This window comes from Camelina sativa, chromosome 8 (assembly GCF_030686135.1).
Source record: "Camelina sativa cultivar CO46 ecotype springtype chromosome 8, ASM3068613v1".
In the NCBI taxonomy this organism is placed as follows: domain Eukaryota; kingdom Viridiplantae; phylum Streptophyta; class Magnoliopsida; order Brassicales; family Brassicaceae; genus Camelina; species Camelina sativa.
Window position 1 is genome coordinate 18,064,639 of NC_141887.1, and position 26,688 is coordinate 18,091,326.

Below are 26,688 nucleotides of genomic sequence, written 5' to 3' on the forward strand. Positions count from 1 at the left end.
GTCTAATTACATAAATGCATGCATCGCAAGTAGCTCTAATACTTCCATCGTAAATGCATGCAGCGCACTGTCTTAAACAGTTAAATTATACAATTCTTAGCAAAATATAACATAATAGCAAAACGTAGTAATATTTTTCCAAAAATATAATAATAATTAGTTTAGAAAAATATATATTTTTAAACATACAAATTATCCAATTATGTAATACTTTTTCCGTTTCATAATATATGATGTTTTAACCAAAAACATACAAATTAAGAAATATTTACTTTTAAAAGTTCAACCAATGAGAAACAATACTGCATAATATAAAATATTAAACTAATCTACAAAATTAAATAGAAACTTGAAAACATCCTATATTATGAAACAAAAAAATTCTTTTAAAACATCTTATATTATGAAACGTAGAGAGTATATGAATTCTTTTCAATTCATGTGTTATTGGATTGCGTATATGCATTCATTCTATTAAAATACCATGACTTCTGGTATTATTCAATTTATTTATTTATTTTGTTCTTTTAAATGTTGGTGTTATTCAATTGTTATAGTGGATTTCATAATATTATCATTTGAAAGGAAATTAGTAGAATCCCAACCAAAAATTGTAAAGAACAAATTTTAAGCATTTTTGTTGTCATTTTAATGGATTAAGTCTCTAATTACTTCATTTGAATTCATTGACAAAACTCTTATAATTATTCCAGAGAGTTTGTATTTTTATTAATTAATTCTACAGTTTTTATGTGGGTTTTTTGTTTCATGTCTACATTTTTTTTTGTACACAAAGTCACTTCATAATAGATTACCTTATGCAATTTTCCCCTCTCACCTTCAAATTCTTTCCACTCTCACATACACAACACAAGATTCTTTTTCTTATTTTCCTGATTTCTAACTAACTTTCTTCTTTGATTTTAAAGATCAGATTTTCATCTTTGTAGAGAAAATCAGAAAAACCCGTCTGTTACATTTTTTTTCGTTGAAAGTGATGTTGTTATATTGATGATTGAATAAAGTCACAATGCAATTGGTTTTGAAGCCATTTTGGCGGTGAAAAACAACTTGAGTAGAACTCAGAACAAATACAACCAAATTTTGCAAATAAATGAGCTACATTATTACAATGTGTTCTTGTGAAATTGAACTGTACTTCTTTAAATTTCGCGGCCCATTCTCGTATGTATTGTAAAATGTTCTCTAAAGAGAGATCACCATCCTTGTTTGTTAAAATCTTTGTCAGTATCTCTGAATCTCCTTCGAAACAAACTGAAGTGATTCCTCTTATCCATGTTTGCTGCATTGCTGTTAATAGCGCTTTTGCTTCAGCTTCTAAAGGAGATAAAGTTAGCCCAAAGCCATAGCACCCCAACCATTACTTATTCCATTCTTATCACGAAGAATCCATCCTGCCTTTGCTGTTGAAATACTATAATCAAAAGCTGCATCGTAGTTACATTTTAAAGAGGTTGTAGTAGGACGATTCCATTTTTGATTGGAGTTGTGAGATAATTGTGTTTGATGATGGTTTGTTTGAGAATTATGATTATTCCAATCTGCAACATCACCTTTGGCTCGTAATAATACTGTTATTGGTTTGTCTTGAATGGAGTTGAATGTGAAATTATTTCGAGACTTCCAAATGTGCCAAAGTATCCAAAATGGTAATTGTTTAGTGATTGAAGGGATATCACTATCATATATTGAATCCAAAAAGATGGAAATAAACTGTTCGCTGGTGAAAGTTGCAGGAAGCAATAAATGAATTGGTATATTGGAGAGTTCCCAGATTTCTTTAGCATGTGTACACTGAAATAGAATATGGTCTATAGTCTCATCTGCTTTGAAACATCTTGGACAAATAGGATCCAAATTTATGCCACGAGAATTCAGTCTGGTAATTGATGGTAAGGATTGGGATAGAATACGCTAGAGAAAATGTTTTATTCTTGGCAGAATCTTTAGTTTCCAAATCTTTGTTTTGTGTGGTACTGAACCATGAGGGATAGCTGCTTGTGGTGGACTGATATTTGGATGATGCATAGTAAGCCAGTATCTAGAGCAAACAGGGTATTCTCCTGATTTATTATAATGCCAAATAAATTTGTCTTGGGAAATTGATTTTGACAAATAAATTTTGTGAATCTCTTGATGATCAGAGAGATTAATGTGTTCGGATAATCTTTCTTGAGACCAAGTACAATAGGATCCTGTATCGAAAATCAGTTGTGACACACTCTGCATATTATCTTGATGAATACTTGTTATTGGTCTTGGAGGGTTTGCTAGGATAACATTATCAACATTTACTCGAGCTGTCTTCCCATCACCAATGATGAATCTTGAACCTTTTTTGATTAACTCCAGTCCTTCTAGAATAGAAGCCCAACCATAGGATTGGTTAGCTCTTTTTTTTTGCATCTAGGATTGAACAATCTCTATAATATCTTGCTTTCATAATTTTTGCAAATAAACTGTCTCGACAGCGAAGTAAACGCCATGCTTGTTTGGCAAGTAATGCATCATTTAATTTAGATAGGTTTTTGAATCCTAAACCCCTTCTTTTTTTCAATACTGTAAACGTTTCCATGCTATCCAAGGTATTCCTCTTTCTGCATTTCTTTTTTCCCACCAGAATCTTTGTAAAACTGAATCAATTTCTGATATAATCCCTGTAGGCAGTTTAAAACATGTCATTGAATAGAAAGACATCGATAAAGCTACCAATTTTAACATTATTTCTTTTCCAGCTAATGACAATTTTTTTGTGCTCCAAGATGCAGTTCGTTGCTTTACTCGCTCGATTATGTAGGAAAACATTTCTTTCTTCTTAGTCCCAAACTGTTCTGGTAACCCCAAGTATTTTCCTCCTCCACCGTTGTTTGGTATCTCCAATACCGTTTTTAATCTGCTCTGTCTGTGTCCATGAACTCGTGATCCAAAAGTAATAATAGATTTTGATGTGTTAATTTTTTGTCCAGAATAGTATTCATAGACATCAAAAGCTTCTTTGATTGCTTTACAATTTCGTGAGTTAGCTTGGCAGAAGAATAAGGAGTCATCTGCAAATTGTAGATGAATGATAGCAAGAACACCATTTCCGATCTTAATTCCACGGATGTCACCAGATTGGACTCTTGTTTTGATCAAATGACTCATGATGTCTGCACACAGGATGAAGAAATACGGCGAGAGAGGGTCACCTTGTCGTATTCCTCTTTCAGGAATGATCGTTCCGTGTGGTGCACCATTGATAAGCACAGAGTAACTAACTGATCGAACTATTTCCATTATCCAATTGGTCCACTTTTCAGAAAAACCAAACAAATGCATTGTAACTTCTAAGAAATTCCACTATACTCTATAATAGGCTTTAGTAATATCTGTTTTGATAGCCATATAGTTTTGTGAGACTCATTTTCTTGATTTCAGGGAATGCATTATCTCATGTGCTATCATAACATTATCTGTTATTAGCAACATTATCTGTTATTAGCCTTCCTGGAATGAAAGCAGCCTGAGTATCTGAAACGATACTGTCAAGACGCAATTTAAGCCGGTTCACTAAGCATTTTGATATAATTTGTACAAAACATTGCATAGTGCTATTGGTCGAAAATCTGATAAAAAGTTTGGTGGATCAACTTTTGGAATCATGCATATGTTTGTGTGGTTAAGACCAGACTTCAAATAGAAAGTATCAAAGAATTCTTTCACCTCTTGTATAACATCTTGGCCGAGAGTACTCCAGTATTGTTTGTAAAATCGAGCTGTCATCCCATTAGGTCCCGGTGCTTTATCGTCTCCTATCGAGGTTAAAGCCTCATAAATTTTCTCAGCACTGAATTCTTTTGTGAGTTATGCATTTATTTGTGGTGTAACTGTAGCAGGGAAGTCACCAAAGTCCAATGGTGATACTGGAATTCTACTTGTTTTGTACGCATTTGTAAAGTACTGTTGTGCATGACGTCCTATTTCATGATCGCCTTGATATATATTGTGTTCTGTATCACTTATGACAGAAATATAATTCTTGGCGTACCTTGTTTTTGTACTTGCGTGGAAATATGCAGTGTTTCGATCTCCATTATTGAGCCATTGTTTCCTACTCTTATTTTGCCAATAGTATTCTTCATCATGATAGGCTTTGTTTAGCTCTTGTTGTAGCCAAGGGATTCTTTGTCTCTTCGATGAATGGATACTCTCCATTGCAGAAATTAAAGCAGTTTGAAAATAATCAATCCTTCTTGAAGCATTTAAATTTGTCTGATGTTTACTTCTTGCCATGGCTTTTCGGCAAGCAGATATTTGGTCGCAAATAGTGAAGTAGTTCTTTTGTTTACATGAGTTCCAACTCTCTGCAACCACCTCTTCCAAATTTTCGATTTGAGTTAAACGTTTATCAAATCTAAAAGGTTTGTGTGGAGTGTTCTGCAATGACGTTATATTTGTGAGGATAGGTTTTATATCTGATCCACTGAATTCAATAAATTCAGCCTCTGCGTGTGGAAAACTTGCTCTCCATTCTGAGTCGATCATCACTCTGTCCAAACAACATTTGATTGTATAATTTCTTCTTTCTCCCACCCATGAGAATCTGTCTCCTTTATGTTTTAAATCCTTTAGATCACAGACAGTTAACATATGTTTGAAATCTCTGAAAGTTCATTCTTCCCTTGGTGGACCACCTATCTTTTCATCATTGTTAATTATCTCATTGAAATCACCCGCGAGCATCCATGGTCCTGATCTACTCTCACCTAGCTCTTCTAAATATTCCCAGAATTGAGATCGTCTAGATGGAACCGGATTTCCATAGACACGAGACAAATAAAAACTTATCTTATTAAAGTGAATATGGACATCAATGATTCGTTGATCTTAATACAGTTTTGTCAACGAAACATCGTTTGTCCACATCATTGCCAAACCACCACTTCTTCCAAGAGGTGGTTCGGTTATTACATTGTTATATCCTAAAATAGAAGCAAAATTACAAACAACATTACACTTATTTAGAGTTTCACACAGAAATAAGACATGAGGTTTTAAAATACGACATAAACGTTTAAGACGAGATTGTGTCAGCGGCGAGCAGATGCCCTGACAGTTCCAGGAGACAACTCTCATGGAGGCATTGGGGGTACCGGGCCACCCGCGCCTCCGTCCAAATCCAGACCACTGCAAAATGCCTCTGACTCCGCTCTTCCTTTCTTACGGATTTGACTCAGGACCGTCAAATCTGCTGCTTCCTCACAGCGTTGATAGAACACTTCCATTGCTTCACGGTTTCTCTTAATGCCATTCCTTGAAGAAGATGCTCCAATGTTGAAAATACCTTGAAGATGATCGTGGTGCATCACATCTTTCCCCTTAGCATACTTCGTGTAAAGATAACGAATCCTCTCTGCAGTTAAATTTGTGTCTTCGAAGGCACTAGGGGCAGAGTCATCAGATTCAGTAATGATGAACTCTTTGTTTGCAAGGACTCTCTGCAGTCCTGGTATTTCTCCATCCGGTGCAATAGTCTGCAGAGTGTTTGTGTCAGAATCGCGATCATGGTTGTCTTGACCAGGGTTGTTGTAGTCATCAGGATTGTATCCCTCATTTCCATCATTGTCATCGTCGCTTGGATGATCGTCAAACTCAATAGGGCATGACTTTTTGTCGTGTTTCAACGATCCACAAACAGAGCAAAAGTTTCTGAGTCTTTCATAGCGGAACTTCAGGATTGTGTTGTCGCCTCCTCCAAATTGGAAGTTCCTTTGAAAGCGCAATAGCGTGTCAAAGTTCCAGTTGACACGCACTCTGACAAATTCCACCTGATTTGCATTTTCATCAAAATCAATGTCCACAACATGTCCTATTTAATCCCCAATGTAGTTCACCATGGCAGTGTTGAGGAACTGAATGGGGATAACTCTGATCTGTATCCAAAAGGGGATGATCTTCATTTCAACATCAGTGATGTTTGGATACCAACGGTGAACCGATATCATCCATTCATTAAACGCTCAGGGACCGCGTCGAAGAACCAGATTGAGTGCTTCCTCTGTTTGAAAGATGAACAGAGCTTTTCCATCACCGAGTATGCGTCCGCGACAAGCATCAGCAAAACCCCATATTCTTGGTAGTTGGCTCACAATCGCTCGAAGGTTTTGTTTCTTTGGATTCACAACCGATACAATTAGAGAGTAACGGTTCTAATTGATTGCTTTTCCACACAACTCTACGGGGAGCAAGACTGGGGCATCAGAAATCCTCAAGTCCAGATTCTGGAGAGATTTCCTCACGTAATCACTCATATCTTTAACTGTTTTTTTTGTTTGTAAAAGTAGAACAAGAACGATTGAGTGAAGTATGGGAACAAACGACTCTAATCCGACATCTTTATATAATAGAATCCATGACGGTTTTCTGCGGCAGTTATCCCACGACAAACACAGGAATCGAAAACTGTTAACAGAAACCTGTCGCAGACAGAAACCGTTAAATCCAAACTTGTAACTGTCTAAACTTGTTAGAAGAACACTCCACATTGAAGAAGGAGAAGGAGATCGGCGATGGCGGTTTTCCAATCGAAAATTGCCCTTTTGGTCGCCTCTAGAAAGAAAAGGCGTCATTTGACTCAATTTTTTATATTCTACAAAGGTATATCATTTCACCCGTCTGTTACATATAATGTAAAAAAATAATAAAAAATTGATGAATAAATTTAACATTCATACAAAGAAATTCATGCATCCAATAATATTGCTTAATGAGTATATATGGTTATCTCGTCTCACTAGGCTAACATATAATATAGTTCAACATAATTCCTAAGTTCTAATTAACCATCCATGCAATATCGGTTCATTTTGATTCAGTTTCCACTCACTCACTTAGTCGGTCTAATTGGCATTGCCTTCCTATATAGTCAACTTATTTTAATGATCAGGTTTAGGATTGTCAATATATCAAATACCATTTATTTTATAAGAAATCACTAGTAATCTCATTTTTAAAAATATGTGTACATGTTTATGTGCTCGAGTACAAAATTAATTTACATACACATACCGACAATTTTTTTGACGTCACAGGTACCGAGATAATAGTATCAAACGCATCATTATGTAATATACGGTATGTGATTATAATTAATCATGTTTACATTGACATTACGGTGTGTAATTATAAATATATAATCAGGTTTACATTGACATTTTTGACTTTTTTTGTTTTTTAGTTTGGTCGGTGTTAGTAAACTATATCTCAAAAACTATTCAAACTCATTTATATTCCTTCAAATTAGTTTTTGTCTAAGCAACTATAAAATTAGCAACTAGGAAAGTGCTAGAGTCGTTGCACTTGTTTATTATGAAACACGAAGAAGCACGGTGGCGCGTGGAAATTACCTAGAAACTACGAAGGGAAGACGTGAACGCCACTTCTTTCTCTCCTATCTCATCCCACTACAAATCTCAAGAAGATGCTACAATCCGAAACATGTCATACTTCAAAAGAAACGAAGGCACAATTTTTTTCGCGTTCGCGAGCATCGGGTTCGTAGCGTTTTACTGCATCAATTACTTCATCCGACGATGTAGAGACCGGTCTGCCTCAGCCGGGAACACGTCGGAGGAAGCTGGAATGAGTCCGAGGAGACCACCGCGAGGGCTTGACCCTGAGGCCATTGACTCGTGTCCTTCATTTGTTTACAAGGAAGCTAGAGGGATTAAGCCAGGTATAGGCGAGCTAGAATGCGTAGTGTGTTTGAATGAATTCAAAGACGACGAAACGCTCCGTTTGGTACCACCTTGTGTACATGTCTTTCATGCTGACTGTGTAGACATCTGGCTTTCTCATAGCTCCACATGCCCTATCTGTCGTGCTGATGTGGTTCTCTAATCGTGTTAGCTCACCTTTGCTTTACATTTTCCGTTCAAGAATTTGTATTTGTGAATAATATTGTGTTTATATAGATAAGTTTTTTCCGGACGAAATTGATATTACTCCTTTTCTTGGTCAAAAAAACTGTGTGATAATTCGATGTTGTAGAATTTAGATGATATCTAGAACTTGATCGATAAGTAATCACTATTTGTTTTGTCAAATAACTAACTCAAACTCGATGTCGACGTGGTATATGGTTTGGTGGCGAGCCACTTGCAGGGACGTTTTAAATTAGTTATTTGACAAAACAAATGGTGGTTTACGTACTAAGAAAAAATAAATAAATAGTGGCGTATTAAGTGTGATAATTCGATGTTGTAGCGATGAGCAATTCATAATTGCATGTAGTGATGAGCAATTCATAATTGCATGTAGTGGTGAGCATCTATAACTATTTTGCATGGATTCAGTTTTAATGTTTTCAAATATTTTTCACTTCTATGATTTTTTTTTTAATGCACATTACTTTTTTTTACCTTTTCTTTTTAACACATTTTCTCAATTTGATAAAGAAAAAAAAATTGTATTTACATCATTTCAGTGATTTTTTTTTTTTTTTTGGTTTAAGATCTCATCTGAATGAAATTTGAAAAAGAGTTATGTCAATTGGTAAAAAATACACATATCATTTTTATATTAAAAGAAAAGAAAGCTATTTTGGTATGTGAAAATATGCCAATTTTTATTTTAGAAACTATGGGAAAAAATTGACCATATTTTTTCTTAATTGTTTTTAGCATCTAAAATAGTAAATTAAGAACAATTCTTGTCACTTAAAACATATACACAATTTTGAGTTCGATTTTAATTTTGGAACAAAGTTATGGCGTTAACGTAGAACTGAGGCCTTAGCTTTGCTGCGCAATGGTCAATAAAAGTTGTTCCGGTGCACCGTGTTGACTGGTTCTCTCGCTATCTCCCGCAAACGCTGCATTTGCGGGTGGTAGCGATTGGAACCAATCACACAAACCGCTCTTAATCGCTCCTAATTGCTCCCAACTGCTCCAAACCACTTAATTTCAAAAGCTGCTTCCCGCAAGCGTTTGCGGTTGCGCACAATTGCGGTTGGATTTTTTTTTTTTTTCTTTTTTTTTTTTTTTGTAAAAAAACTTAAAAGAAATCAATGATAATGAAATTTTTTTTTGTTATATTTCTATCTAACCATTTTACTCATTAAGGATGGGAGAAAATGAAGTACGGATACGATTGCAGACATTATAAAATAAACAATTAGAAGAAAATAATATTCCAATTAACAATAACCCGGAAAACTTGATATAAATTTAATGGCACATTGCACATAAGTTCAAAAAAATCTAAATAAATATAATATTTCATCAGAAATTTAAGAAAATAAGATTATTTGTGAAAAATATTAAAACAAATCACCAATGACTCTTCTCAACTCTCACTTGACCATTCCTACCGATGCAACTACTGACCCACGATCTAAGAGAAATAAGAAAAGATCTACGATCTAAAACATATGTTTGTCATTTATCAAATTACTTGCTTAAATTTTTGGTGAAAAGCCAAATGCATATAGGAATAAATATTTCAATATGATTTTTTTTTTTGAATAATTATTATTTTAATAAATTTTAATTATAAATCAAGTTCAATAAAATTTTGGTGTTTTTAAACATTTATATATTAGATATCACATTTATTATGTTCCAACCGCTATTGCACCCGCTGGTCAACCAGTCGTAAACCTCCCGCAAACGCACCAATTTTAACCCGCTAAACCAGTTGTTCAAAACACTTAATAATGCTTGAAACTGCAATCGCCCACTTCCGCAATCTTCCGCAACCGCAGCATTTGAACCAGTGAGACCCCGTCGATTTCTGTTATAGTCAATATATTAATTACATGTGTATAATATTAATACCTACGGTTTAATGGAATTGGTATATGGGAATATGTATATCATAATGACCACATATCGTTTATTAGTTAATCATATGTTGGTTATCTAGCTCCTTATTGGTCAGTCACATCCCATTGAGGACGTAAACAATTGTCAAAACTGTCGGAAAAGTCTCGTTGCGTATTCAAAAAGTTAACAGAGAGGAGACTAGTAGACTGGTACTTGTGTTACGTTTATACAGTGGACATAAAGACTTCTTCAAAACAAAACTTTAGAGGAAAAAGCTAGACCAATCAGTCAGACAAAAACTAACTAGCATAGTAGTATTACAATATTAATATCGTGTTGTGACGAACAGATCTTATTGCTGCGATCGACTTCTTCTTCTTCTTCTTCTCTTTCTGCTGCTCTAAACAGAGATATGGAGCACAAGTGATCCACCGGTTAGAGTACAAAAGGGTGGTTCATATAATGGATATCTTCACGAGAGATCTCATCCGTCGGATCGTAGCAAGTATTTTATTGCCTCTCTTCCTTTTCCATTACTTGCCTTACGTAACCTGCCAGCTAGAGTCGGAATCTGCTGACCACAATAGGAAAACCAATTTTTCCACGGAATTGATAATTGCAATCATTTTGCTTGTAACGTTTATCTCATTAAGCACGGTAGCTTGTTGCTTGCACAAGACCTTCTATAGTGCAGAGATTGAGGCGGCAGGCCATGAATTGTTGCACAGTAGAGCCAGCCGTGGGCTCGAGAAGGAAGTCATCGAGTCCTTTCCATCTTTCTTCTATTCAGAAGTTAAAGGGCTCATGATAGGCAAAGGCGGAGTAGAATGTGCGATTTGTCTAAGTGAGTTTGAGGATCAAGAAACACTACGTTTGATGCCTCCTTGTAGCCACACTTTCCATGCTAATTGCATCGATGTGTGGCTCTCTTCTCGGTCCTCATGTCCGGTATGTCGTGAGAATCTCTCTCTTAAACTAGGTGAAAGGTTTCCATATCCGAGCATTGATGTTGAAATGGGAAATGAACAAAGAGGTGTTCAAGGACCCCCCAATGAGAGAAATTTCACAGGTAATAGTGTGACATGGAATAATAATGCAAATTATGGAATACCTCGATCGAGATCTACCGGGTTACCGTCAAGCTGGCAGATTCCTGAGATATTCTTCCTTCGATCTCATTCAACCGGACATTCATTGGTACAACTAGGTGAGAATCTAGACCGATTCACACTGCAGTTACCAGAGGAGGTGCATAGACAATTGGTTAGCTTGAATCTTATGAGGAGAAGCCACATGGCGTTACCTCAAGCCATGAGTTCGAGACAGGGCTACAGGAGCGGGAGCGATAGAAGCGGTTCCTCTCTCTTTCTCTTTTCAAGCCTTGGGACAAAGGCTCCAAAGGCTTTTGTTCGGTCTACACATGACAGGAATGATCAATTCCGAGAGACTTCTGATACGAACAACAACTTCGGTGAGAGGTCGTTCGAACGCCTCATGCCAGAGAAGGTATAACCTTTTTTATTGGACAAACCCAGAGATTAGAGAAGCTATAACCTATGTATAGTTTCACCCCTTCAAAAGTCGATCTCCGTTATTATATAGTTTTTCAATTAGCATCTTTGGAATATCTTATACAGTTTTCTCAAGGTATGCGAAATCCAAAAAAGAAAAAAAATGTATTTTTAAGATTTAATTATTCCAGACAAAAGTTATATTGCAATTAGAGACTAGTAACCTTCACTCTATGTCTTCCCATTACAAAGTGAGAAGATATGTTATAATTTGCATCATGTCATACTTCAAAAGAAACAAGGGAATAAATTTGTTTTCCTTTGGGAGTATCGCGTTCAAAGCATTTTACTGCTTCAATTATTTTATCCGGCAATACAAGATTGAGCAACCGCAGCGAGGGCTTGACGGTGAAGCTATCGTGTACGAGTCGTTTCCTTCATTCATTTACGTGAAAGAGAATTCATGTATGTTTGAAGTCTGAAACAAATTCAGAAGACGATGAAAAAAACATTGCGTTTGGTACAAGTGCCTAGTGTACATATCTTTATTTCTGACTCATTGACTTTATAGACATATGTTTGACTCTCTTACTGCTAAACATGTCCCCTGCTGTTGTAGTTCCTTAACCAATTTCTCACCTTTGACTATGAATTACCTTCCCTTTTTTTTCATAATGATTTTACTCCATAGTTCCATGTTTACGATACTTTTCCCGACAGATTGCAATATGCAATTGTCTAATTAGGTCAAAACCATCTGAAGAGTCTGCTTGCGTAATCAACAAGTTAATAGAGAATCGGTGGAGATATATACTTGTTCTATGCCTACGTAAACATAACGACTTCTTCAAAGTCAAACGTCGAAGGAAGAACCTTAATCAATCACGTACGGTAAACATAAAGACTTCTTCAAAGTCAAACGTCGAAGGAAAAACCATTTGGACCAAAACAAATCTAATATCTTGTCGTGACAGGCAGATCTTAGAATTATCTACGAATCAAAATTTATATAGTGACCTCCTTTTCTCTTTGTCTCGCTCTTAACGGGAGAGACTTGGAACCTAAGTGATCCACTGTGATATAACAGAAGAACCATTCACATAATGACTATCATCCACCAGATCATAGCATGTACTTTATTGCAGATCTTCTTTTTCCCCTGTTTTCCTTGCCAGCAAGATTGGGAATCCACATACGGCAATAAAAAGAACAATATCTCGACGTTAGCAACGGTTGGAATAATATTTCTTGGGATGTTTGTCTCTATTTTAATATTTTGTTGCTCGTTCTTCGGATTATTTGCATACTATTATCATAGATTGATTGCAGAGGAAGGCCATGAAGTACTGCACAACGGAACAACCACTGGGGTTGAGAAAGAAATCATCGAGTCATTTCCGTCTTTCCTCTATTCAGAGGTCAAAAGGCTCAAGCTAGGAAAAGGTGGAGTGGAATGTGCAATTTGTCTAAAGGAGTTTGAAGATGAAGAAACACTACGTTGGATGCCTCCATGTAGTCACACTTTCCATTCTAATTGCATCGACGTATGGCTCTCTTCTCAGACAACATGTCCCGTCTGCCGTGCCAATCTGTGTATGAAACCCGCCGAGAGCTTTCCATATTTAAGCATGGATCTTGAAAGTGGAAATGGGCTGAGAGGTGTTGTAGAATCCCCGGAAGAGATAAGCTTGACAGATAGTAGTGTGACATGGAACAACATTGCAAATGATAGAACAACTAGATCAAAATCTACAGGGTCATTTTCGAGCTCGGGCATGGCTCATGAGATATTATACCCGAGATCTCATTCGACCGGACATTCATACGTTCAACTAGGTAAGGATCTAAACCGATTCACTCTGCAGTTACCGGAGGAGGTGCAAAGACAATTATTTAGCTTGAATCTGATAACGAGAAGCCACATGGCTTTACCTCAAGCCATGAGTTCGAGACAGGGCTACAGGAGTGGGTGTGTTGTGAGCGAGAGAAACGGTTTCTCTCAAGGAAAACAAACACTTCGGCAAGCTCTATCTAAGTCTCTTTCTTTCTCTTTTCAAGCAGATCATGTTCCGTCCACAATTGGCAGGGACGATCTATTGTTAGAGACTTCCCAAGTCAAGGACAAAGATTTAGGTGAACAGTCGTTCCAACGCCTCATTCTAGAGAAGGTCTAATCTGTGTAGATATGTGTCTTATTTGTCGTGCTGATGTAGTTCCTAATTGAGCCTCTAATTAGCGTTTGACTTTTCATTGTCCGTTCCAAGCATACCTACTGTTTGTGAATAAAATTATATTTTTGTTTTAGTTTTCTTATTTCAGTTGTCTACAAGTAGGATTAGGTCAAAACTGTCAGATAAAATCTTGTTGCGTAGTCAACAAGTTAATAAAGAGGGTATGACTCATGAGTGGGACTTGTACTTGTTCTACGTCTACGAAGAACATAAAGACATTTTCAAAGTCAAAACGTCGGAGGAAAAAGCCAAACCAATCATTAGGACCAAAACAAATCTAACATATCAAGTAGGAATACAATATTAGTTGTCTAATTAACATCATTATTTTAATCATATTAGCTATAGTTTTCATATGCATTTAGGAAGAGCTTAATGAGATTTAGGTAGAAAAAGTCTATTATCAAATATTTCAGGTTTCGTCAAGGTTTTACAGGTTTTATAGCAATTTGGACCAAAAGACAAGGAAAACATGTTTCATGACAGATTCAGAACTTTACAGTACGTACCACTTTTGAAGAACTTCCAGACCTCAAAATTTATCATGCTTGGTGTCTATGAAAAGCTGGAAGAGTCATCTTTCTCCTCGAAGTAGAATCAAGTCAATCCATTCAATCATTCGGAAGATATGCCCGATTTACCGAGACATATTATAGACCGACGTAAGGAGAACAAATCAGCCGATGGGCTTTTATTGAAGGCCTGACCAGCGACCATCACTGAGGCCCAGTCCAAGCCTCCTCCACGGTACAGAAGCCTCTTTCGCCCCCCCTTTGTCCTGCACTTAAGAAGAGAAAATGTTTCTACCCTTATAAAACCTAACCCTAAACAAAACCCTATAAATACTCTTAAGACCTAGGGTTTTGAGGTATGCCTTCAAGTGACTTCGAGAGCCTCCTTTGTGCCTCCTGAAACCGCCCCTGCCGTGCGACCCTAGACGACCAGAGAAGTCTCTTGCTCGCCGTTTCATTGAAGCTTGAAGATCAACCAATCTCCCTTTTACTCTTTCTTATACTTTCATACTTTCATTGCTTTTGGGATCAAGTTACTTTTGTGACAAATAGAGAAGTTTCCTTTGAACCCCTTTTTGTTTATTGATTTGTTTTTGATGTTATACTTTATAATATCAATGTCGTTTCTTTGCATCATGAGCGAGTAGTTTACTTTGTTGGGTTTTATGGGGTGATTCAAGGGGAATTCATGGTTTGCTTCAATTAGGTTGTTAGATCTTATTTTCGTTTTTTTATTAGAGTTCTTTTGGGACATCTTATTCTTAATGCATGTGCTTGGATTGATCACCAAGTGCTGATCTAGAGAACGGGAGCGCTAACCGCGTTATTCTACTTCTCTGAACTAGTGTTATACCGAACACTCGCATTGTAACTTGCATAAGTTGAGTTGCGGAGTTTGGTGAATGTATCGAACTTGTTTAACTAGCTGGTTGACATGCGTCGTTGCCTGCGAAAGTTGAGTAACGGAGTATGAAGACTTTAGACTTTCATTCTATGAGAATAGCTTTGTTAGTTCATTAGTGTTTCGTAGTTGAGAACCTAGACCGAAATTAGTATTTACTTGTTAGATCTTACACTTAATATTGCTTAGAACCATGAAAACCCTGAGATGACTCCCAAAACGCCCAACGCCTTAGTCTTATAGTTTTAAACCGTTTTATTTATTTGCAATAATTATTAGGAAAACCAAAACCCCAATCTCGTATTTACTCTTAGCCATAGTTCTTTCTCTTATAATTCAATTTGTGTTAGCTATTACTCTCTGTGGGATCAATCTTAAAATACTACACTGATTTACTGTGCACTTTCAGTCGTTCTGTAGTCTTTCAGGTAAAAGATTTGGAGTAAAATTCTACACACATCACTAATGAACGTCGACTTCTTCTATATCTCTCCGTAGGGAGACATGGAGCTCAAGTGATCAATTCACCATGATATTAGTAAAGACTTGAAGAACAATCTCATAGACGGAAACATGTGATGGATTGACCACTCACGTTGTGACCATGCAATTTCAGCATCTGAAAGGTCTTGGTCAAGATTTTCCTCTAGCAACAGTTCAATGTATAGTTTAGAGATGCTCTCATCCTTTTCAAATTCAAAGAACCAAAAGCAAAAACATTGGCCACTAGAGGAGATTACATTCCTGGCTTTTTTTTTTTTTTTCATTTGAGAAGTGAGAAGCTCTATGAAAAAATCATTCCTAAGGAATGTAATAACCTAGGAAATGCAAGAGTCCACTACAAGAAATATTGACATCACTAGCACACTGAAAATGCTACTATAGGGATTTGGTAGCGCTTTCATAAACGCTAGGACAGGAGGAGCTATGATAGCCCCCTGACTTATCATAGCATTTTTTAGTACGCTATGAAATCTTGACCTATTATAGCGCTACATTTCTGCTATGTTACACTTTATTTTAGCGCCTTTACGGTGCTATTTTATTTGTTGATATGACATACTTTTTGTGCTATTTCATATATTATAATGACACATTTAACATGCTGTTGGATATTGTCTCGTGACTTTATGGCTTTTGAATGTAACTCTATAGTAGCAGAAAAGGTAAGCTATAGAAAAATATTGTATAGCAATTTTATTCTGCTATTTTGTATTATTTAATGGCTATTTTTATTTGCTATATTATAGTTTATAATAGTGTATGGAAAATGCCAGTGAATATTGTTTTATACCTTCGTTTTCGTACTATGATATACGTTGTCATGGCTTTTTTTTGTAACATGTTTTTATTTATCATGGCACTGAGAAAATGCTTTATAGCTTGCAATGGTATTTAAGTAGATCTATATTGAATACATACTGAATTACACATCATAAATAGTATATTATTTGAATCATTGTATATAATATAATTTGCTTTAATTGATGAAAGAAAATGAAATCAGAAAATATCAAAACTTAACAAAGTTTAAACATAAATATCAAAAGTTAACAAATTTTAAACATAACAAAGACAATGAACTCTAAAATTACAATCTCAAGGAGCGTTGCCAGCTCGAGAGGACCCTTCTACTTTTGGGCGTTTTTTTTGGATGTTTCAGAAACATCTCTTGTACAGTGGATCAATGTCTTCTTCGTCTACCTCGATGTGCATTAAGTAGCCTAGGTGAGCGAGAGATCGTCTGTACTCTAGCCTTGTTATCTCCTTCACATCATCATCCGCAGCACTTCCTTGATCTTGCTCACCTTTTTGTCTGAGTTTCAGTATAACGTTCTTTGCTGGGAGGCCACATATAATTCCTTTACCTTCCATTGAAATCGTTTCTGCATTGATAAAAATGATTCAACCATAAGTTTCGGTATCAAGAATCAAAAGAGAGCAATTAAATTCAATCAAAATTTACATACTTTTACAATCGATTGAACAAAGGAGAAGATCCAAAACCTGAAAAACGATAAGAGAAGATCTATTATTATCAATTGAACAAAGGAGGAAAAAAAGGGAAACATGGTACAATCGATTACAATCCATTGAACATAGAGGGAAGCGAGAATATTTCTAGATCCAAAACCTTTTTTGATTTGGCAGAGATATGGAAAAATTCAAGAAAACCTTTTAGATTTGGCAGAGAAGCGTCAATGAATGAAAACCAGAAGCTGCGATTGGCCTTAATCGTTTATTCTTTAGACAATAAAATGTTATCGAGATGTACAAAAGTAAGAAGGGTGAGATTAAGTAAGTGTTGATTGATGACCGTTAGATTTCATCTAATCGACGATAGATATGAAGAATTTGGTGATCCACACCTTAATGAATTAGCCAATGAGATAATTGTTTAAGTATTAACATGTTAATAGTATAATATTTTGTTATGTTTATTTGTATTCATTTTGAAATATGGTGGAAAAATAAGTTAAAATTTGAAGTTTCTTATTTTAGTCTTTAGAAAATTTTTAAATTAAATTATCTTTATTCAAAATTTTATACATTAAAGATTGACTACATGTAAGATTATTAACTAAATGTAAAAATAATTATTTTTATTCAATAGTTTCAGATGAATCCTTTACATTTATAAAATGAATATACTTTAAAATTAATTTGTTAAGTGCTACATTGTCAAATTCATGTTTTATATACTAGTTTACAATGCTTTCAACAAAGAGATACATATTTAGGGTATAGAGTATATGGTTTAGGGTTTAGTATATGAACGGTGAATGGTATAAAAATGAAATACAAATTTTAATTTCATATTTAATTTTAGACTTAATATAATATTAAACTTTAAATTAAAAATTAAATTAACTTTAATAAAAAATTTATACATTAAAGATTGACAACATGTAGGGTTTAGAGTATAGGGTTTTGGGTTTAGATAGTATAAGAATGGTGAATGGTGTAAAAAAATAGAAGTTTCATATTTTTTACTTTATAAAATTTTAAAATTTTAAAAATAGAAGTTTTATATGTTAGATTTGACAAATTATAAAATTTTCAAATAATTTTTTTTAATAGGGTTAGGGTTTAGTTTATGGTATTTTCACAATCTTATTTTCTAAATTTTCTCCAAACTATTAGGAATATTTGTATATTGAAGTTTTCTTTGTCCGATCCTCAAACTATATGTCTTATAAATTTGTCTTTTTACTGTATATATTTTTAAGTCGGTGTGAAACATTATAGAAAGATCCATTAAATAAAATGTTCCGGTCGATTAAATTAATATCTGAAAACATACATAGTCTGATTTATTAAAACCTTAGAATTCAAAATAAAACAAAATTAAAGGAAAAACAAGTCTACGAACAGATTAAAAAAAACAAGGACATGTCTAAAACTTAGAAACAAGTTCCCCCATCTGTAACATCGGCTGTTGTAATTCCTGAAAAAACAGAATAAGTTAGCCATCAGTTGTTGTCAACATGTTTTGCACACATGTAAAATTAAATTATATACTAACTATTACTATTTTATCTTTTGGCCAGGCAATAGAAGTTCCAAGCGCATCTTTCATATACTCGATTTCAGAAGATTGCCTCCAAACTGCAGCATCTTTAACAATCACAACATCAACCCATACTCGACAAGCATTAGGCCCCAAAGGAACGTGATGTACAACTTGCTCAGGATTGTTAGAGGACCACCGTCCTTCAGCAACAACAAGCTTCTTCCCGGATATATCCATCAACTTGCATTTTGAATTTGCTTTGAAGACGAGACGCTTCAAAAACAACCAGACAAAAATAAAGGCATAACTCAACAGGAACAACCACAATCAATCATGCAAATTTTATCCACATCCCAATAAATTATATGTAAGTTAATTATTAAAAACAAGTACCTGTGATTTGCGACGAGGAGATGCCTCTTTTAGAGTAGGTTTTGATTTGGCTGAAGGTTTCTTCAAAGGAGCTTTTGGAGTTACTGGAGACTTGTCATTCTGGGAAGTTGGACTAGCTGAGTTACTCGAAGATACTTGAATATGAGGAGATTTAGAGCTTACATGAGACTTCTCATTGGGTGGAGATAGTTGACGAATAGGGGATTCATGAGTTGTCTCCAACACAACTCTATTTAATTTGCAGGCCATGCTATAAAACAGTTCAAAGAATCCTGCAAAGTTCTCATGTCCACTGTAGGCCTCCATAGATATGTCTTTGGGTTAACTGCGACATCCACATAAACTTTGATTGCATTTGGACCCAGAGGAAGTCCATTTACCAATGCTTTAGGTTCTCGAGACTGCCATCTGCCTTCAGCGATCACTTCATCATTCCTAGCATAATCCATGAGTTTGCATCTGTTATTTGAACTAGTGACAGGACTCTGCGGATAAAAGGTGCACAACAGTTAGAAGGATTATATACGAAGTATAATCTATATACAACAAACAATCAATAAAACACACGTAACATTCGGTGCAATGTCTTCTGTAATGGCACCTTCAGTTGGAACAATACATAAATCAGCATCCCATGCAATCATTTCTCCAACTATATCCTCAATAGTAGACATATCAGGTACATGTCTCCATAGAAATGCGTCTAGCTTTGTAGCTGATTCAATTAAAACCTTCACGACATGAGGTCCTAAAGGAATGTCATGTACTAATTCATTAGCATCATAAGAAACAACACGACCCTCAGCAACATTCTCATCAGAAGAAGTCCAGTCAACCAAATAACACTTAGGAAGTGATTTGGTATTTACACTCTTATGAATAGAGTTTTCACCGACATCATCCTCTACAATTTCAGAAACACATCATTCAATTATTATAAGTTAGTAATTATTACTATCACTAATCGAATTTGTATACAGTTGAATAACCTGGTTATGAAGTTTTTCAATAATTTGCTCTAAGTCGTGAATTTTATTCTCCATTTGAATCTGATTTTCTTCCATAGCAGCCATTGAGTTGCTGTTGACTTGGAAACAAGCCAATTTGGTTAAGCTCATCCCTCTACCCATTACCCGTAGTCTTCCTGGATTATCAGATCCTAAAATCTGTGTAAGCATATTTTCCTTTGGATTCGCTGTAGCTGAATCCTGAACACCTTCATTGTTTATCTTTGATGCCTTTCTCTGCAAACAAATACCAAATTAATATACAACATCCACTTCATTAAGTCCAATTTATAAATTAATCTAAAAGGAACAAACGTAACATACAATCTTTTCAGCCGCATCGATGTTCACAGGAGTACCATCTTTCTTAGTCCGTGACTTCACCCACACTTTTAGCCTTGTCACCTTAGATGGTTCTGAACTACTCTTCACCAATTCTTCTCTCAATCTGATCATTCCTTTACGGCCACAAGTATGAGGTATTTGCTTCTGCCTTCTTCTCTTATATGAATCACTGACTACTTTAAAAGCATTACTAGTCTTATCTTTGACAAACTTACGCCATTCAGTTGTAGATACATTATTCGGACGCAGACCCATCCTATCTTTCAGGTTCTTAGCTCCTCTGACCTGTCCGACAAGGCGTGATTTAGAAGATCTCCACAGATATCCCATCTGCGTAAACGCAGCATTTTTTTTCTATTCTTCATCAAGATCAAACCTTGCCTGCATACAAAGTACACATGTGAGTCACCAACCTTTAGTAATTTAAACTTGGAAACATGTTAAAAGTAAATTATATTACCTGAATGGATTTCCACAGAACAGTTCTGATATCTTCACCAACCTTTTTCCAAGTCTCAATTGTGACAGGAACATGTTCCCGTACTAATGTACCTTAATAGGATGACAAAGATATTGACCCTCGACTACAAGGTTCTCCCATGATAGTATATTCAACGTGATGTCGTTCATTTGGTTCCTTGGCGATGTGTTTCATCTTAGTTGGTCCTCGTTTCTTTTTACGCTTTGGTTCAGTCACATTTTCAGCATCATCCAGAGTTTGATCTTCATTGTTAGCAGCAGCATCATTTGGAGTATCCTCTTCATTGTCAGCAGCATCATGAAATGGTTCTTCACCTGAACCATTCACTACATTGCCTCTAAGATCATTGTCCTCATCTCTTATCTCAGCCTCCAATTCGTTTAGTTCTTCCACAGGCTGTTGTTGAACAAGGTCCTCTACTAACTCAGCATCCACTTCATTAACTTCATTCTCCAAATCCTGATCAGTACCTTCAATCTGCTTGTCTACCAATTCCTGAGTTTCCAACTGTTTTTCTCCTAAATCGTTAACCTTCTTCGTTTTTTGTGTATGCTTTTTCGATCATGGACCATCTTAGTTCACCTGAAACAAAAAAAGCGACTTATTCAGCAAAACAGAGACTTGTTCAGCAAAACAGAGAATTATTCAGCAAAACAAACATCATAACCAATCATATATTCAAAAAAAAGTCAAAAAACAATTGTTTCACACATAAATCCCTTCACAGTCAGATCGGGCATTCCTAGCTTCATTAACCAAGTCATCTGCATCCATGTCGACTGGCAATGGCCCAACGTCTGCTTGTCCAGATTCAGCATCTTCTACACTGTATCTTCTTGTAGAACCTCTCATAGCTACATACCAACTCGATGATTCATCTACCCTTGAATAAAACACTTGCTTTGCTTAAGATGCTAGTATGTATGGATCTTTTGCAAATGAAAATTGACTTTGGTTAAGATTGACAAGGAAGAAGCCATCTTCTTCCTTTACTCCATTACCTATATTTGCCCATTGACACCGAAATATTATGTAGAAGACATTGTAATCAAGCAGTATAATATCCACCACTCTGCCATAATAGGACACAACATCAACCATTGGAGAATTGTCTTTTTCACTAGCTCTACACATTGTTGTGGCCTCATTTAACACACCACTGTTCTGAGTTTGCCTATCAACTGAAATTGTATGAAACCGATTGCCATTAACTATGTAACCCATGTCCAATCTTGCACATAGACGAAGACCATATGCTAACCATTTAAGTGTATCTTCATGATGGTCAGAATTGATAGGTATCTATTAAAAAAATTGTCAAGTGTCATTGACTATATTGGAAATAATTATATGATATATAAAACCTAGAAAAATACGAAACATACATGTTCTTTTAACCAGGAGGCAAATTTCTGAGTATGTGTACTCCATAACGTTGTCAAATCACGTCTACATCTTTCACTAGAATCTTGTAGATGTTGTAGGTGCATGCTTAAATTGAAAAAAAAAATGCTTCAATTACATGTAATTAATACAAACTTATGAAAGAGAAAGTTAATAAAATAACTTACTCTACATAAGGATCAAGCAGAGCCATATTATGAATCACAGCAAGATGTGCTATGTTCCCCTCATTTTCAGTAAGAGTACATGAAGTGGCTGCTGATATAGGATGACCCTCCAATATAGAGCAATTCTCATAATCAGCATTTCTATCGAGTTCCTCATCAGCATTTGTTGTCTTTTTCAAGAAATCACTGCAGAAATGCATGCACTCCTCAAAGAGATAGTCTTCAGCAATACAACCCTCTGGTCTTGTAGTGTTTCTTACAAAGTCCTTCATAACTTTCATGTACATGGGGATAAAACACCTGGAACTTATAAGTAACTCAGATTATTATAAAGAAACAAAGTTACAAGTTATAAGATTGTACCTCTCAAATGGGTACATCCAACGAAATTGAACTGGTCCACATAACCGAGCTTTCCTTCCTAAGTGTATTGTCAAATGCACCATTATATCAAAGAAACTTGGAGGAAAGAACCTCTCGAACATGCAGATAGTTTCCACAATTTCATGCTCGATTACAGAAATTGTCTCTCTGTCAATAACTCGCTTACACAGTTGGTTGAAGAAAGCACATAAGCGTCCAATAGCTATCCTAACACCTTTAGGTAACAAACCTGTAAGTAAAGTACATGCGAGATTAAAAACATAACAGCAAATTGTTGAAATAATAAAGTTAAAATAACTCATGGTATACCTCTAATTGCAACCGGAAGAAGTTGTTGCATCAACACATGATAATCATGTGATTTAAGTCCTTTACCGGTACAATCTTCCATCTTAATTCACCTTAAAATATTTGAACAGTAGCCATCTGGACCTCTGAAATCAAACAGGCGCTTACAGAATACTTTCTTCTCAGTTTTGGACAAAGATCAAGGAGCTGGAGGAAGATAGGTTCTTTTTCCACGGACTTGGGGATGCAAATCCTTCCTAATACCAAGAAGTTGCAGATCTTTTCGAGCATTAACACCATCCTTTGATTTCCCACAATGCAGCAATGTAGACACAAGGCTAGCGGCAACATTTTTCTCCATGTGCATCACGTCTAAGTTATGTCTGACCGGCATTTCCTATAAAAATTCAATCCAGATAATAAAAAGAATGATTAAGACTTTTATTTTGGGGAAAAACCCGAAAAATACGCCATCTAATTTTTTTTTGGCCGTTTAATTCCCCGAGTTATTAAATCTCCTAAAAAATACCTGGTTTAATTTCCGTTGTCTTTAAAAACCGTCATCTTATTAATATTAGTAGATCAATACCTAAAGACATAACGACTCTTAACTAAATGTTAACCAAGGTTAAAATTTAAACCCCACATGTTTAATTAAAGATATCTAATGACTATGTTGCCCTTCTTCTTCTCTTCCACAAATCAATTTCGAGTTTGAGAGAGATAGAACCCTAAAATTTCAAGAAATTAGATTTGGTTTGAGAGAATGGTTAGCTAATAACACTCAGAGAAAATGTAATCTCCACACAAACACAAACACACCTCTAGAAACCCAAATTTTTTTTTCTTTTTTGTTTAAAGTAAAGCCACGATATTCAATCTGACTAAAACCCAGATCTTGCTCAATTAAATAAAAGTAGAAGGAATCACAAGTTTTTTAATTAAAGGGACAACTTTAAAACTCTCTTCAGCAACGACCCAGAAGAAGATCTCAATTGAACAAAGCTCACACTTCTTCAAGTTACAGGGAGGGATTAAATTAATAATAAATAAAAAATGAGAGGTTTTGAAAATTCAGCAATGGCGATCGAATCCTTTAATACACCACTCCCTCGAAATTGCAGCACGAAAATAAAATACTCGTGGTAAACTTTGGCTAACCATTCTCTCAAACCAAATATGATTTCTTTAAATTTTAGGGTTCTATCTCTCTCAAAATCGAAATCGATTTGTGGAAGAGAAGAAGAAGGGCAACATTGTCATTAGATCTCTTTAATTAAACACATGGGGGTTAAATTTTAATCCTGGTTAACATTTAGTTAAGAGTCGTTATGTCTTTACGTATGGATCTACTAATATTAATAAGATGAAGGTTTTTAAAAACAACGAATATTAAACCAGGTATTTTTTGAGAAATTTAATAACTAGAGAAATTAAACGGCCAAAAAAAAATTAGATGGCAGATTTTTCGGGTTTTTTCCCCTTTTATTTTTAAAAATATATGGTATATAAAGTATGGTAAAAACTAACATATAAATCATACCTTCCAATAAGGTAACTTAAATAAGATTGAGCGCTTCTTCCATCTGGATAGCTTCTCTTCATCTACCTCTTCTTCCTCTTCTTCTTCTGATTCATCATCAGTATTAGAAGCAGATTCAGCACAATATTTCATCTTCCTCTTTCTTCCAGTTACTCTTACATTTCCAAAATCATTTTTGTAGTTTTTGAGTATTTGATATAAGTTATGACCAGTCAGAATCCTACCTCTTCTTCCATGCTCAGATTTGACATCAAACCATGATTTCTTTCCTCTATAAACATGTTTGGGTTGCAGAGACTTCCGATGAGACATGTATATGTGCTTTCTGCAATTACTCAACCACAAACTGTATGTGTGTTTTCCGCAGACAGGATAACCCATATTGCCTTTTACTTTACAGCCTGCTAGATTTCCATATGCCGGAAAATCCTGTATGGTCCAGAGAAGCATTGCCCTTAACGTGAATGTAGTGTGACTGAATGCATCATACGTTAACTCTCCCTTCTCCCACAGATGGTTGAGATCCTCTATCAGGAGTTCTAAATACACATCTATATTGTTTCTAGGTTGAGTTGGACCAGGAATCAGCAATGCCAACATTATGTTCTCCTCCTTCATACACTTGTCAGGTGGCATGTTGTAATTCACTAGCAGAACCGACCATGCACTATAGTTAACATTCTTCATGTTGAAAGGATTAAACCCATCTGTAGAGAGTCCAAACCTAATATTCCTTTCTTCTGCAGCAAATGACGGGAACTTCTCATTCATTTGATCCCACATCACAAAATCCACCGGATGACGCATTTTTCCATCAGTGCTCTTATTAGTGAAATGCCATCGTAAGTCTTTCGCCATTTCCTCTGACCTGAACATTCTCTTGAGGCGTGGAATGATCGGAAAATACCTAAGTACCTTCTGTGGAATACCTTTCTTCACCTGGCCAGTTCTTGTGTTAATCTTACATCGTGAAGAATTACATTTAGGAAAATTGTCCAGCTCCTGGAACTGATGTCTAAATAAACAGCTGTCGTTTACTTAAGCGTCTATCTTTTCATATCCCATATCAAAAGATTTCAGAAACTTCTTCACCTCGTACAAGGAAGTGTGAAGGACATTATCCTTGGGTAGCATCTGTGACAAAGTCTCAAGCAGAAGATCGAAGCTTCTGTCAGACCAACCACTCTGTGTCTTTAGCCTAAAGAGTGAAACAATCGCCGAGAGCTTGCTGTGGTTGGCACAACCTGGATATAATGGTGTTTCTGCATCAGCTAGCTTCGCTAGAAACTCATCCTCTTCTTTTTCATCACCCTCATCAACCTCACTTAAATCACCCTGACTAACCAGCTCTTCATCTATAAACTCAGCAGCTTTGAACAACCCTAAAATCTCCTAGTTCCACTGATTTGCGTTCTTTCTACACTCAGTCCCTGATTTCACTTCTCCATGATGATACTAGTCCTCCTGTAACTTGTAACTCAAATTCATTCCCCTTGTTACTAGATGATCAACAACATCACCGGCTGAGTGACGATCTATGTTGCGACAGTCAATGCACGGGCAAATAATCATCGCATTCTCTCCTAAACCTGCAGTCACAGACCTCACAAAATCCCAAGCACCTCTCTCATACACAGGATCAGCTCTGCGGTGAAGTAAGATGAAAGCAAAAAAAAAAAAAAATCAATGATAAAATTTGTAATCTCTTTAACATAACCATTAAACCAATATGTACATAACTATATAATGGTTTCACATACCTATTAAGATGAACTCATGTCTTTTCTACCATTATATGTGCTTACCCGGCCGGAAAAGAAAACAAACCCATAAGAATAACTCAAACACCAAACAAACTCATTCATAGTTTATAAAAACGAAATATCAAACATCTAACTCAGTCAAATCTCAAAATCCAATCAATCAAATATCCGTCTGAATGAGATGTGATTGTGACAACTAACCTCTGTGTTCTTGATATGTCTATATCATGTTTGGTTTCACACGCTTCAGGAGATTCCCGAACTGACGCTCTATCTTATTGTTTTAAGTTTTAGGGGTTCACATGTTTTTACTATATATACATTTTGTTAAGTCATGGTTTGGGACATCTTATCTTTTATCTCATTTTGTTCTTAAGTTTTTACCTAGCCACCGAAAACGTTCTGAGACTTGTAATCCAA

At 35.7% G+C, this 26,688-nt stretch overlaps 2 protein-coding genes and 3 pseudogenes across 4 annotated transcripts; 3 read left to right on the plus strand and 2 right to left on the minus strand.

The window, feature by feature from the left end:
- Positions 1–5,132: 5,132 nt before the first annotated feature.
- LOC147940116 (uncharacterized) lies at positions 5,133–6,005 on the minus strand. Its single transcript, XM_087461155.1, has 2 exons — positions 5,895–6,005; positions 5,133–5,828 (listed from the first exon to the last, which is right to left on the minus strand). Exons 1-2 carry the CDS (start codon positions 6,003–6,005, stop codon positions 5,133–5,135), a joined length of 807 nt encoding a protein of 268 aa, XP_087317281.1.
- A 1,351-nt stretch (positions 6,006–7,356) lies between these two features.
- On the plus strand, positions 7,357–7,994 carry LOC104707223 (RING-H2 finger protein ATL39). The gene has a single exon (XM_010423529.2). The coding sequence runs from the start codon at positions 7,498–7,500 to the stop codon at positions 7,897–7,899; it is 402 nt and encodes a 133-aa protein (XP_010421831.1). The 5' UTR covers positions 7,357–7,497; the 3' UTR covers positions 7,900–7,994.
- Positions 7,995–10,094: 2,100 nt separating this feature from the next.
- LOC104707224 (putative RING-H2 finger protein ATL36 pseudogene) lies at positions 10,095–11,567 on the plus strand (annotated as a pseudogene). Its single transcript, XR_015563717.1, has one exon. The product of XR_015563717.1 is annotated as a putative RING-H2 finger protein ATL36 pseudogene (transcript).
- Positions 11,568–12,358: 791 nt separating this feature from the next.
- LOC104707225 (putative RING-H2 finger protein ATL37 pseudogene) lies at positions 12,359–13,679 on the plus strand (annotated as a pseudogene). Its single transcript, XR_015563716.1, has one exon. The product of XR_015563716.1 is annotated as a putative RING-H2 finger protein ATL37 pseudogene (transcript).
- A 4,927-nt stretch (positions 13,680–18,606) lies between these two features.
- On the minus strand, positions 18,607–26,161 carry LOC147940117 (uncharacterized; annotated as a pseudogene).
- Between the last annotated feature and the right edge of the window lie 527 nt (positions 26,162–26,688).

Bases quoted from the DNA above. Each gene is read 5' to 3' on its own strand.
- LOC147940116 (XM_087461155.1), bottom strand. From the start codon at position 6,005: ATGATATCGGTTCACCGTTGGTATCCAAACATCACTGATGTTGAAATG. The intron at 5,829-5,894 runs GTGAACTACATT...AATGCAAATCAG, and splicing joins AGTTCCTCAACACTGCCATG to GTGGAATTTGTCAGAGTGCG.
- LOC104707223 (XM_010423529.2), top strand. From the start codon at position 7,498: ATGTCATACTTCAAAAGAAACGAAGGCACAATTTTTTTCGCGTTCGCG.